Source organism: Nyctereutes procyonoides, unplaced genomic scaffold, assembly GCF_905146905.1.
Source record: "Nyctereutes procyonoides isolate TBG_1078 unplaced genomic scaffold, NYPRO_anot_genome, whole genome shotgun sequence".
NCBI lineage: Eukaryota > Metazoa > Chordata > Mammalia > Carnivora > Canidae > Nyctereutes > Nyctereutes procyonoides.
Window position 1 is genome coordinate 20201036 of NW_026575041.1, and position 14532 is coordinate 20215567.

General features: G+C 42.5%; 1 protein-coding gene across 5 annotated transcripts in view; it reads left to right on the forward strand.

The window, feature by feature from the left end:
• The first annotated feature begins 8699 nt into the window (after positions 1–8699).
• CEP295 (centrosomal protein 295) overlaps positions 8700–14532 on the forward strand; it is a 53284-nt gene continuing 47451 nt past the window's right edge. For all 5 annotated transcript variants that reach the window (XR_008663853.1, XR_008663855.1, XR_008663854.1 and 2 more), the window contains exons 1-3: positions 8700–8801; positions 13158–13291; positions 14312–14512. Coding sequence is in view for 2 of the 5 variants with exons in the window: in XM_055320614.1 (XP_055176589.1) it covers positions 13184–13291; positions 14312–14512 (309 nt within the window). In the remaining 3 variants the exon portion in view is untranslated. The remainder of the gene's footprint in view (positions 8802–13157; positions 13292–14311; positions 14513–14532) is intronic.

Here is a 14532-nt window from a genome sequence, read left to right on the forward strand (position 1 = left end):
GAGTTAAAAATAGACCTGCCCTAAGACCCAGAAGTTTCACTGCTGGGGATTTACCCCAAGGATGCAGATGCAGTGAAACGCCGGGACACCTGCACCCTGATGTTTCTAGCTGCCATGTCCACAATAGCCAAACTGTGGAAGGAGCCTCGGTGTCCATCGAAAGATGAATGGATAAAGAAGATGTGGTTTGGGATCCCTGGGTGGCGCAGGGGTTTGGCGCCTGCCTTTGGCCCAGGGCGTGATCCTGGAGACCCGGGATCGAATCCTGCTTCTCCCTCTGCCTATGTCTCTGCCTCTCTCTCTCTGTGACTATCATAAAATTAAATTAAATTAAATTAAATTAAATTAAATTAAATTAAATTAAATTAAATTAAATTAAATTAAAAAAAAGATGTGGTTTATGTATACAATGGAATATTCCTCAGCCATTAGAAACGACAAATACCCACCATTTGCTTCAACGTGGATGGAACTGGAGGGTATTATGCTGAGTGAAGTAAGTCAATTGGAAAAGGACAAACATTATATGTTCTCATTCATTTGGGGAATATAAATAATAGTGAAAGGGAATAGAAGGGAAGGGAGAAGAAATGGGTAGGAAATATCAGAAAGGGAGACAGAACATAAAGACTCCTAACTCTGGGAAACGAACTAGGGGTGGTGGAGGGGGAGGAGGGCGAGGGGTGGGGGCAACTGGGTGACGGGCACTGAGGGGGGCACTTGACGGGATGAGCACTGGGTGTTATTCTGTATGTTGGCAAATTGAACACCAATAAAAAATAAATTTATTATTTAAAAAAAAAGAATAATGCTGATACGAAAAAAAAAAAGAATTCTAGGTGTCTAGGTAAGGAAAGAAAACGAGCTGCAGCCCAGAGGTGGAGTGACCTCAGGGAAGATATTTTTTAAAAGAGAGTGATTATCTGATATCTGGTTGCTAAAGAAATTATATGGCTGAGAGGAAGAATCGACAAAGGAATTTAGGGAGATAAGATAGAAGATAAGATCCAATTAACAAAAGTGAGTATTCCTTTGGATAGAAGTAGAAGTTACAGAACTGTTTATAATGGTAACCAAAAATTGACAATTAATGAAAAGCTTACCAATAGGAATTAGATAAGTGGGGATGCCTGGGGGGCTCAGCGGTTGAGCATCTTGCCTTCGGCCCAGGGCATAATCCTGAAGTCTCAGGATCAAGTCCCACACTAGGCTCCCTGCATGGAGCCTGCTTCTCCCTCTGCTTGCGTCTCTGCCTCTCTCTCTCTGTGTCTCTCATGAATAAATAAATAAAATCTTAAAAAAATTAATTAAATTAAATCTTAAAAAAGGAATTGGATAAGTGACTTAAGGGATCTAAATACAATAGAATAAAACACAATCATTAATATTGATAGTAAAGATCCTGTATTTCTCTACATGATAACATACCCACAATTAAAAAAGAAAAAATATATGGGCAGCCGGGATGGCTCCGCGGTTTAGCACCACCTTCAGCCCAGGGCTGAAGATCCTGGAGACCTGGGATGAGTCCCACGTTGATCTCCCTTCTTCTCCTTCTGCCTGTGTCTCTGCCTCTCTCTCTCTCTCTCTCTCTCTCTCTCTCTCTCTCTGTCTCTCATGAATAAATAAATAAAATCTTAAAAAAAAAACAGTGTGGGGTGCCTGTCTCAGGTGGTTGAGTCTGCCTTCGACTCAGGTCATGATCCCCGGGGGTCCTGGGATCATGAGCTGATGTCTAGCTCCCTGCTCAGTAGGGTGTCTGCTTCTCCCACTTCCCCCCAGCCCCCCCTGCACTCATGCTCTCTCTCCCTCAATCTCCCTCTTTCGCAAATAAATAAAATCTTTTTTTTAAAGAAAATCAACATACCACCATCCTAACTAAAAATGACTAAAAGTGCTTTATGTGGATGATAAGATTTCAAAGTTGTTTTTGTTTTATTCTTTAGATAGTCTGTACTGATCCTTTTTTTAAAAAAATATATAATTTGCTAAATGGTATTTTCTCCACTTACAGCTGCTACCATTAGACAAAAAATGCCCTGCCCTGAAGCCCTCTTAGAGGCTTTGAATGGTGATTACTGCTCAAATTCATAGACTGAATATCAAGACTTTCCCTTTTCCCATTTAACCCCTCCCCACAAACATCTGTTCAAATCCCAAGCCTGCCATTTATTAGCTACTTAGTTTTGAGCAATATTTTTTGAGCAATATTTTTAACCTTAATAAGCCTGTTTCTTCACTTGTAAGATAATGTTTTAAAAATTTGGCCTCAGGAAGCTGTTGTGAGGACCAAAGAAGATAATATAGATAAAATGCCTAGTACAGTGCCTGCGTATGGGCATCTGGACATATGGATAGTAACTAGGCTCTTATTTCCGGGTGTGCTACCTCTTTGCTTCCCTAGGGAAGGCCCACTGTGCCATACAGGCTTTAAGAAGATGATGAGGGGGACCCACTTGTATCAATACCACTGGCACTGTCTTTGTTTCTTCCTATTTTTGGTGACCCTAGTCTCTTTTCTTGCTTAAGCTAGGGGGATTTGTGAAAGCAAGAAAAAAATTCCTACAGCTTCTCCATTGCCTGGAAACATTTCAAAATTTGACAAATCCGCCCTCTAGTGGCAGACATAATAATTTCTACCACTTTCCTCCCCAGGTGGAATTGAAATAGAAAAATCCCAGGTTGTAAGCCTCACCTGCCACTACTGGTCAGAGGGAAAGGGAGAAGCACATTCCCCAGCAAGCAGGGAGCCTGACACGGGGCTCAATCCCAGAACCCAGGTATCATGACTTGAGCCAACGGCAGATGCTTAACCAACTGGGCCACCTACGTGCCCCTGTAGTATGACTTTTTATTGTTACTGATATGCTTCTATGTAGGATCCTGACAACTTAACTTTTTTAAAAAAGATTTTATTTGTTTATTCATGAGAGACACAGAGAAAGAGGCAGAGACATAGGCAGAGGAAGAAGCAGGTTCCCTGTGGGGAGCCCAATGGGGAATTCGATCCCAGGACCCCAGGATCACAACCTGAACCGAAGGCAGATGCTCAACCACTAAGCCACCCAGGCACCCCAAATCTTAACTTTTTAAAATGTGATCTTTACAACTGCTCTGTAAGATTCCTGGCACATAATGTTCCCAATAAATGCTGAGTATTTCTCTGTTCTATAGAGACTGGAGCCTCAGCGAGATTAACTGCTTGTCAAGCAGTTCAAACCCACATCTTCTTCCATCTGCAAAACTCTTCCCACCAGTCCTCAACTGCTGTTTACTTTTCTAGGTCATAAATAATCTCCTCCTCCTTACCCCAACTTTTTATTTAAACTTCTTCTTTTAAAGTATGTAGCTACAGTCTAATGCTAATGGATTAATAAATATTAGTATATTAATAAATATTATATTAGCAATGTGCTAAAAAAAAGACTTAAAATATGAAACAAAACCAACCAATTTCCCAAACTCTCCTCTCATTTCTCACTCTTCGTAAATAAATGGCCCAATTCCTCACCACCCCAGAAGTATCCACACACCTTAAAAAAATATTTATAGCTCTTAAAAGCCTTTCCCAGCCCATCTTTCCTTTCCCGCTGGGCACTCTTAATATCACTGCTGGTAGCATCTTTAAATTATCCCATTGAGATATTATTACTTATTAAACGCTAGTGGTGTTTATGCCAGAGAGAGAGAGGGCAATTGGCAGATGGTCAGATGGTTGATTATTTCTGTTCTTGCTGAGATTCCTGTGGTGTTTAATTGGGATGTCTATCAGGAGGAGCCCTCCAAATGTGGGGTGACAATCAGGTGGAAGCCCTCAGCACAGAAGGTGAAAGAATTCACCAGAGGCAGAACAGAGGGAACAGAAGTTTATTGAATAGGGACGCCTAGTGGCTCAGTGGTTAAGCATCTGCCTTCGGCTCAGGGAAGTCAGAGTCCCAGGATCAAGTCCCACATCAGGCTCCCTGCATGGAGCCTGCTTCTCCCCCTGCCTGTATCTCTCTCTCTCTCTCTCTCTCTCTCTCTCTCTCGAATAAATAAAATCTTTAAAAAGTAATAAAAATTAAAAAAGAAGTTTATTGAGTATACCACAAGGGAGCAGGTGGGTAGGACAGCAGAGGAGAGGCAATGAGTGAGGGCTGTTTTTAAAGGGGGAAGATGAGTTATGGCAATATATGGAATTACCCCTTTTTTGATACCTGTGCCCGGTTGGTTAGGGCCTATGAATATTTTGAGGTGGGTCGCCTGATAGACCTGTCTGTGTTCAGCCAGGGGGTCACTGTGGCCCTGTCTACCTTCCATCACTCAAGACTGTTTCCCTAAAAGCAGCTTCTATGATTCCCTTTCTTCTGGATTTCATACGCAAGAGTTATTGAGGGAGTCCCTTCCTCCCCGCCCCCCACCACCACTGTAATGCCAGTCACTCATACTGGATGTGGACAAAGATTCACGTGAACTCAGAACAGTGGAACTCTTACCATCTGAGATATGTATTAAATGGCTCGAATCTTAAAAGACTCCAGTTGCATTTTGAGGAGGAGCAGCATTACACAGCAACCAGTCACATAAGGTCATTACTGCCTTGGGCAACTCTTCCTCTTGATCACAGCATATTAACATTCATTCCTAGTGGTAGAACAACACTCAAGAAGGTAAATACACATACCTCTATCTATGCCTATAAAATACAAAACGATCTAATTAAAAAATTAAACTCAAAACACCAATGGACACATTTAAAAGGGCTTTTTGCTTTTGCTTCTGTTTTCGTTTTTGTCTCCTGTGGTCTGAAATAAATGTATTACAATAAAAGCCAAAAAACCATTTATCACATGCTTTGTGCCACCATGTCTTAAGAGTGTTAAACCTTATAACAGCCTTTTGAGTGCTATTACTACCACCTTTTTAAAGGTGAGGAAATTGGCTTTTGGGGAGGTTCAAGAACCAGCTCAAGGTCAGAGTTTTTATTTTTTATTTTTTAAAAAGATTTATTTATATATTTATTCATGATATACAGAGAGAGAGAGAGAGAGAGAGAGAGAGAGAGAGAGAGAGAGGCAGAGACACAGGAGGAGGGAGAAGCAGGCTCCATGCCTGGATCCCAATGTGGGACTCGATCCCAGGACTCCAGGATTGTGCCCTGGGCCAAAGGCAGGTGCTAAACCGCTGAACCACCCAGGGATCCCCAAGGTCAGAGTTTTCAAACCAGGAATTTAGATCCAGGCTGTTGGACTCGAGGCCAACTATTCTTTTATACTATTTCCCAAGATTCCCAGATGTTGTTTGCCTATGAGAACTTAAATATAGACCCACAGCCTCTTTCAGTGTGAGAAAGAAAAAGAAAAAGAAAAAGAAACTCCTGTTCAAAGCAGTTTAAATAAAAGGGGGAATTTAATGGCTTCTATGAGTAAGCTGGAGAATGGGCTGGATCAGGGACTCGAACACAGGATTCTCTGTGTTTGTGATGAATGTCAGTCTTATTCTTTCAGACTGCCTTGTGGGGGACCATATGCTGGGAGCTTCATTGGGGAAGCTTCAGTTTCATACTCTAAGATACGCCCAGAGAGGAAAAAATTCATCCCTGATGGCCACAGTACGAAAAACTACTGCAAAAGATTCTGATTGGCCCAATTTAGGTCATTTACTCATCTCTGGGTCAATTCCAGTGGCAAGGGAGAGAGACAACTGTAATTTGCCCAGTCTGGGCCACTTGACTACCCCTGTGGCCTGGAGGGCTGGGATTATACCCGGAGAGGAAGTTGCTAGAGAGAAAATATAAAATATATATAAAATATAAAATATAAATTTTATATAAAATATAAAATAGCTACTATATTACATAACATGGCTATACCTCTTTGGAGTTTACAAAGTGCTCTCACAATTTAACCACCTCTGAAGAGGGCACATCAAGCATTACTAAAATGATTAATTTTAGTGATTAATTAAAGATGGCCACAAGTTTTTTGTTACCCTCTCCATTGAGAGATGGGGTTCATTTCCCCTCACCTGAATCTGGGCTTGCCTTATGATATTTAATAAAATGTGGCTGGTCTTACTATAACTGCTTATTAGTTTTGTCTTTAAAAGGCCCTCCACCTTCCACTTTCTTTCTCTGGGAATGCTCACACTTAGAGTACTCCCTCTTAAACTCAACTACTGAGAAGTCAACCCACAAGGAAAGGCCAGATGAAAGCATTCTACTCAACAGTTCCAGCTAAGCTTTGAACTGATAGCCAGAGTCAACTGCCAGCCACAAAGAGTGAGCCATTGTGGACATTCTAGGGTCATTTGGTTGGCAACAATAGAGAACCAAAACAGACACTAGGGCTCATTGGCTTAGTGTCCTACAGTTAGAAAGGCTCAGAGTTGTAATGCTAAACCAGATGCTCTGACTCTAAGCCCACTGGGCTTGCTTTGATTCCTTACTGCCTTCTATTAAAAACAGAACAAGCCTTAATTCAAAATCTCCAGTTGTAAAATTTCTGTCCAGGGTGCAGGTTGGGGAAGTGGAGCATATCATCCACTCAGCAAACATTTAAGATTTATGTGGTCAGCAACTGAACAAAATGCACTACTAGTTCTTGAGGAACTCAGAGTCTAATCAATAGCGAGCCTCATAAATTATAGTTCATTGCAATAAGAACTGCTAAATGCCATGATGGAAAATGTGCAAGGTGCTTTTGAAAAACATGGTGGGCACTAAACCTAGCCCACAGCATGAAATAATGGGCACATCTTTTGTTGGGTTTAAGAGGGTATCTCTGAGTCTGTGTTGAGGATGTTGAAGACTGAGTATGTGAATGAAGGAATGCAATTCATCAAGATAAACGTGACAGGAAATGGGAAGGGGGGAGGGAGGAAAAATTCTAGTATTTAGGATAAGGACATGAATTCTAGTCCTAGTTCCAGCCTTCACTTACATGCGCTTTTGGCCAAGTCCCTGAAATTCCCTTAACTTAGCTTCCTCGCTTGCAAAGCTGGGGGTGGGGGGTGGGGAATCACATTATCTCTTCATGTACTTGGTTGGACAGTTCCTTTCTCCTATTTCCTTTAAGTTTTGATGTTCCTTAGAGTTTGGTCCTTAGTCATTGCTCTTCTCACTCTGCAAATCCTTGCTAAATGATCTTATCTATGATAGCTTTGGTTGTCAATGATATGGAAATGAAACCCAAGTCTAAATGCTAGCACGATTCTGTGGGCTGTCTACCACTGTAGTCATCCACTTATTGCAATCACACAATGCAAGAAAAATTCAACACGTCCAGAGCTGAGCTCATCACCTTGCCCACTTCACTGACTTCTGATTTCTCCCTTGGTTGATGGCACCACCATTAACATTGTTGGTGGCCTATGAGGTTACCTTCACTCTCAACTTTTCCTTCAACCTCACATGCAATTTTTAGCCAGTACTACTAATTTTGCCTCCTAAATATTCTACAATTCCTTTGTCTAGATGTCCCATAAATAGCTCAAATTCCAAATATTCAAAGCTTGACTCATTACTTCCCCCCTTGAACCTGCTCCTTCCTCCTCCTGAGTTCTAGCAGGATGTTATCCCCATCCACTCAGCAGCCAAACATAAAACTTAGGCATCATGGTTGATCTCTCCCTCTCCTTTGCTTTCCATAACCACCAATTTCTGATGTTTGGCCTTCTTTGCCTCTTAAATATACCCACTTGTTTCCATTTCTCGTTGAGATCTTTTACTTCCTGTAGTAGTTCCTAATTGGTTCCCCTGCCTTGAGTGTTCAGCCTTCACTCCCTCTGGCCTCTTCTCCACCACGAAGCCAAATCTGATCATGTCAGCAACTTCTGTCTTCCCTACTCCCCATATTCTAATTCTTTGATTCTTTTTTTTTTTTTTTGATTTTTATTTATGATAGTCGCACAGAGAGAGAGAGAGGCAGAGACACACAGGAGGAGGGAGAAGCAGGCTCCATGCACCGGGAGCCCGACGTGGGATTCGATCCCGGGTCTCCAGGATCGCGCCCTGGGCCAAAGGCAGGCGCCAAACCGCTGCGCCACCCAGGGATCCCTGATTCTTTTTATGTTTTACCTCCAGGCTACAAAATCTACGATAGGGGCCATAATCCATTTACCCTCGTCTCCCCTGCACTTCCCACACTGTACTTGGCACATAATTGTTCAATAAATACGAACTTGCACTCATCCCCTTCTGACGCCAGGTTATTTGTAGTAAGTAAACCTGTGACATACTGGCTCTCCGGAGGCACAGAGTGCCACGACCTGATTCCCCGTTGTGCGAGCCGGACCCTTCCTGAGGGCCATGGGACACTGGGTACAGGATAACAGCACCGAGTGACTGTAGAGTCGGCGCACAAAGGGACACACAAGCCGAGGCTTCTTCCTAATCGGGCTTAAAATCAAAGGCGTCCCCAACGCTCTGGGCCAATATCCCCCCTTTGTGGACCTCGTCTCCCGATCCGTAAGGGAGCACAGCGGAGGCGCGGCAGGCGGCGCGCGCGGCAGGCGGCACCGCGGCACACCCGAGAGCCCAGCCCCGGGAGCGGCCAGAAATAATGGGCCGGCACGTAGGGGTTGGCGCATGCGCGGGCTCCCCGGCGCGGCCTTCCCGGCGGCCCTCGCGGGAGGCGGGACCAGGCCGATTCCCGCGGCTCGGCCCCGCCATTGGCGGGCCGTTTGAATGACGGAAGTGACGGGGGCTCGGCGATGGCTGCCCCGCAGGCGCACAGACGGCGGTTGGGGAGCTGCAGGGCCGCGGGCGCAGGGGCCTTCTCCGTGTGAGCTGCGGTTCCTGAGTCCCGGCCCTCGGTACTCGGGTGAGTGGCGGACGCCGGCTGCCAGCGCCGGGGCGTGCACAGGCCCCCGGAGCCAGGAGCTGGGGCTGTGCTCCTCAGGCAGGGGTGCCGAGAGGCCCGCGGTTCCGAGGCCCCGGCTGGCCCCGGCTGGCCCCGGGCGGGCTGCGGTCGGTGGAGCGTGCGGGGAGGGGAGGCGAGCGCGGACGCACACCGGCCGCTTGCTGCGAGGGGCTGCTCCCGGGCCGGAGGCGCGTGTGGCCGTCCGCGCCCTCCCGGGGAGGCGTCGCGCGAGGTCCTCGCGCTTCCTGACCCGGGGCGGCCCCGCGGGCCTCGGAGGGAGCTTCGGCCGCAGGCGCTTCTCGATGCTTCCTGCCTGCCCTTCCCCCGGGTCCCCCTTTTCAGTGGCCTGAAAGCTGGGAGCCCTTGGAGAGCGCTGCCTGGAATTGTTTCTTGCAGAGAGCGTGCTCTTTTTTTTTGCTGTCTCTCACCTTTAATTTGTCCGGTAGTTAGCCCTGCCGCAAACTGAGCTTTTAAAACATCGGGGTACACTCTGAGTCCTTAATACTTAGAAAGTATTTGGCAGTTTCACGTTAAGCCACGTGATCACCAGGACAACCTGCTGGGGAAGGTGTTATGATTCCCATTATATAGTTTAAGAAAATGAGGCCATAGTAATTTAAGAGACTTCTCCAGTGTCTTCCTGCTTGTCAGTGGTCATGATGAGTCTTGAACACAAATCTTCTTAGTATTTTGTGGCTACGAAATGCCAAGTGCCATTTAATCCTCAGGACAAAAAATCTTGAAAGATAAGTTAGTATTATCTGTTATTGGATAATATTAATACACAGAACTTAAAATCCATACTGATATGAATGAATGATTTAACAAATAAGAGAGGAGCCGGGGAAATGCTTCCCTAACAGTAGGATTCCAGTTGATAAATGTGAAAGGGATAATGGAAATAGAAAATGCTTTTTGGTAAATGCTGTAGTTAATGCTTCAGACAACCATCAGTGGATACGAAGGAGCAAAGGTATAATCAGAAACATGATATTTATATATAGCCTCAACTGTCTCTCTGGGTACTTATAAAAGTGGAGAGACCTGTGAACACCGCTTAACCAGGGTTCAAAATAAACCTCACCAGTGTAGTAAGACACCTTAACATAATTTAATGTGCTGAGAAAGGGTGCATCATCACATCTTCACTTCTGCGGTGTTTTTGCCAAAAATGTGTGATCTTAGTCTAACCATATGAAAAGATTAAGCAAATCCCAGTGGAGGGACATTCTACAAAATAACTGGCCAGTAGTTTTTAAAAGTCAAGAGATTGAAAAGAAAGGCACAGGCTGAGGGACAGTCCGAGGAGAGGTGACAATTTCAACAACCATGAGAATGTAATTCACAGACCTCAGCTTCTGTATATTCTGAAACCCATTTGCATGGATGCTTCCCAAAGGCTGTTTCTGGCCAATGACTGAGAATGGCATGGGCACTGAGGCGGACCTCTTCCTGAGAAGCAAGGGACTTTCCTTTAAGAACTCCGCCATCTTACCGAATCTTCTTTAGACTGCATGGCAGTCATCTACCCAACCTTCCCTCCATTCATTCAGTGTCAGATTTGCATGGAAATCTGAAAAGCTTCCAGCGTTTATTCCCTCCCATTTTCCCTCACACAGACATTTCTCTTAATAAAATTTTTGTAGGCTTAATCCTATCTTGTCTTCTGCTTCTTGGAAGACCCAGAGTAATACAGCAGTGGAAAGCAATGGATATTGTCCTTGGATGGATCTTAGTTCAGAAAATGGGTGTTAGTGGGATACTTAAAATCTGAATAAGGTCTGTAGATTAGTTAAACCATTGAGCTTGTGTCCATTTCTTGATTTTGATCATTGTGCTGTGATTGTCGTCTAGAGAAGCTAGGGAGAGTATGTGGGAATTCTAAGTCTGAAATTATTTCCAAATAAGTTTAACAATTAAGAAAGTTATATGCAAGAGAAAAGTTACTCTACCACATCTCAGGAGGTAAAAGTAACAAATGTGTGCTTTTGTATCATCCTTAAGCTAATGAGATGATAGATACTCAAAACAATATGAAATTTTTTCCCCTTTTTTATTGACTGTAACTTTAAAATACACAACTCTCTGGCAGCCTGGGTGGCTCAGCGCTTTAGCGCCTCCTTTAGCGCCTCCTTTGGCCCGGGGTGTGTGATCCTGGAGACCCAGGATCGAGTCCCGTGTCGGGCTCCCTGCATGGAGCCTGCTTCTCCCTCTGCCTGTGTCTCTGCCTCTCTCTCTCTGTCATGAATAAATAGATAAAATCTTAAATAAATAAAATAAAATACACAACTCTAGGGGTGCCAGGGTGGCTCCATCGGTTCAGCATCTGCCTTTGGCTCAGGTCATGGTCCTGGGATCAAGCCCCACATCAGACTCCCTGATCAATGAGGAGCCTGCTTCTCCCTCTGCTGCTCCCCCTACTTGTGCTCTCACTCTTTCTTTCTCTCTCAAATAAATAAAATCTTTTAAAAAGTTCACAAATCTAAGTCTATCATTTGAATAATATTTACATATGTATATACCTGTGTAATCATTACACAGATCAAAATACAGGCCATCTCTAGCATCCCTGCAGGCTCCTTTGTGCTGCCTCCTAGTCATTAACCTACAGAAAAGTGAGCCCTGTTTTAATGTCTGTCATCATGGAGTAATCTTGCTTGTTTTTGAACTTCATATAAATGGAATTTTATAGTATCTTCTTATTTTTCCTTTTTTCCCCCATGACATTTGGTTTATGAGATTTATCAGGAATTAGTTTTGATAGTCTGAATATGAATTTTCAGAGACCGTCAGAAAAACTGTGAAGACTGAATTTAATCTTGGTCATTTTTTTCTCCTTTGTTCAGTCCTTCCTTATTCATCAGTCCCGACTAGCAAAAAATAGCAATTTAAACAAATATTTCCTCATTCCACATGTTTTAGCATATCAGAAAGTTAGGAGCCATATGGAACAAGGAAACCAGATTCTTTCTTTGGATCTACTAGTAGATCCTATTAGGTTAAGACCTATAACCCAAAAGGCCTTTGATTCTTCATTTGTAAAATGAGGAAGACAGTCAGCACTTGACCTACTGTTACTTTACCTACTGGAAAATATTTTCAGATGCAAGCAATTGCATTTCTGTTTGGCATCAGAGACCTGTAGTCCCCATTAGATTACTTTAAATGCTCCTAGCCCAAAACAGTATCCATCCATAGTATGTGGACAACTATACTGCCCAATAGTTGTCATTTGTTAAATTAATTTGAGTTTAAAGTAAAACTATAACCTCTGTTCTTCAGTTATTAGGAATCTAGCTAGAAAAGGCATGCTGTAATTGATGAAAAACTAGAGGAAAGTAATAACAAGACATTAGATTCGTCCCTCTTTGAGTGTAAAGGTTAACACATTATAGGTGGGCAAGTCAGGAATGAGGTGGTGGAACGTAAACAAAGATTACTAGAGGACAGTTTCATGAAGAAGTGGGGTTTAAACTAACTTCAGAAAGATGTATCCATGTTACAGCCTAGGGAGGAGAGAGAACACCAGAATGTCAATGGCATTAAAAGAATAAATCTGAGAACCTAAACACCTGACTCATACAAACAACAGAATTGTTCTCAGAGAAATTTTTTAAAGTCATCGACTTAAAAAAATCACACCATTGTAATTATTAAAGAATTGTTGAGGAGTTGGTGTGATTCCATATTATACAGTGACGCTTGGTGACCAAGTTTCACACAACAGACTGGGAATTGAAACTAGGTTCCAGGAGGCTTTTGCAATGACAGCAGCCCTGCTGGTTATGAACAAGTTATCAGAGTTCTAAAGTGTAAAATTGTAAACATTTATTCTCTGCTAACACTTTAAAAAAAATTATAGGAGAGAGCGTGAGCAGAAGGGAGGACAGAAGGAGAGGGAGAAGCAGACTCTTTCTCCACTGAGCACGAACCTGATGTGGGGCTCCATCCCAGGACCCTGAGATCATGACCTAAGCTGATGTCTTTGTACCTTTTTACATTTAAGCTGGGTAAATTCTGGAAATCCCAATCAGAAATAAGCCAGGTTCCAAATACCCTAGGTAAGCAACACTGCTCTCATGGGGCGGGCGACTTGTGATTCACCCTCTACTTAACCCCTTCTCTCCATTCAAGAATCACTGACTTAAGTGTTGAATTTAATTGCTATTTGTAAATATAAGTTGGATTCAGTTTACCCACATTATTTGTGCGTATATAGCCTTTTAAATGCCTTGTTAAATGTATTTTAAAAATTGCTCTAATCTTTGCTGCCAGTTTTAATAGACATTTTTCTTGTCTTTCTCTTTTTAAATTCAGAACCTTTATATTTAAAGTATCCAGAAATGAAAAGAAAGGTAGTGAACGCTGGCAAGCTGAGATTGAGTCCTAATGAGGAAGCTTACGTTTTAAAGGAAGATTATGAAAGACGACGAAAACTAAGATTGTTGCAGGTAAGATTCATCTGGAACAAGGTTTCATATTTTTTGTCTTCCCCAAATTATTAGTGTTTTTCACAGAAGTTTAAAACCCTTTTCTGGCTGTATAAGAATCCTGGTTCTTGTATATTAACTAGTTTAGGAAAATTTGAAAAATAAGCTGAAAATAGGCTGAAATGGTAAATAGATGAAGAAGAATTTGAGAATAGGGATTAGTTGACTGTATAATTATTGGAAAATGGTGTTTGTTTTGTTTTTATTTTTGGAAAATGGTTTTTTAAACATTTTTCAAACTATGCTATATAACTGATGAAGATTAGATTAGAAAGATTCAAATGGGGCAGCCCCGGTGGCTCAGCGGTTTAGCGCTGCCTTTGGCCTGGGGCATGGTCCTGGAGATCTGGGATTGAGTCCCGCATCTGGCACCCTGCATGGAGCCTGCTTCTCCCTCTGCCTGTGTCTCTGCCTCTCTCTGTGTATCTGTCATGAATGAATGGATGGAATCGTTTAAAAAAAAAAAAAAAAAAAGAAAGATTAAAATGGCTTTGAAGAAAACTTACTGGAATTAGCTGCTGAAACAAATTTATTTAGCAGTTGTAGATTATTTTCTAGAAGTCTTTTCAGAGTAAGATAATTAAGCCCTTGTGAAGTGTGTTTTAGGTGCCATTCTGTCTAGAATTGGGGATGATGTACCACATATATGAACTTCTCATCTAATGCTATCTATACACAACTGGGCTATAAATTTTATTGATCTCCTTAATATTTTAACGTCATAGGTTATTAAAATGATAATGGTAGTCCTGTTAATGCTTGGGTTGGGGAGGAGAAGATAATAGCTAATAAGTTAAAGAACTTTAGAAGTAGTCTTGAGGTTTTGACTTTTTTACTATGTAGGCCTCATCTAATACCTGAATATTCAGGAGAATTGATCTACCTGAGGAGAATTCACTTAAGTTTCTATTTACAAAAAGCTTTTCAAAAAACTTGAAGTAAGCTTCTTTTCATATAATTTGTTAAATATGCATTCCTTAGGTTCGAGAACAAGAAAGAGATATTGCTTTACAGATAAGAGAGGATATAAAACAGAGGAGAAGTCAGCAATTAACTCGTTTGGCAGAGGAACTAAGGACAGAATGGAAAGAATCACAAACTCAGAAAATAAAGAACTTGGAAAGACTATATTTGGCAAGTTTAAGAACTATGGGTGAAGGACACCAACAGGCCAAAGAAAATGTAAGTGAATGCTTATTTGA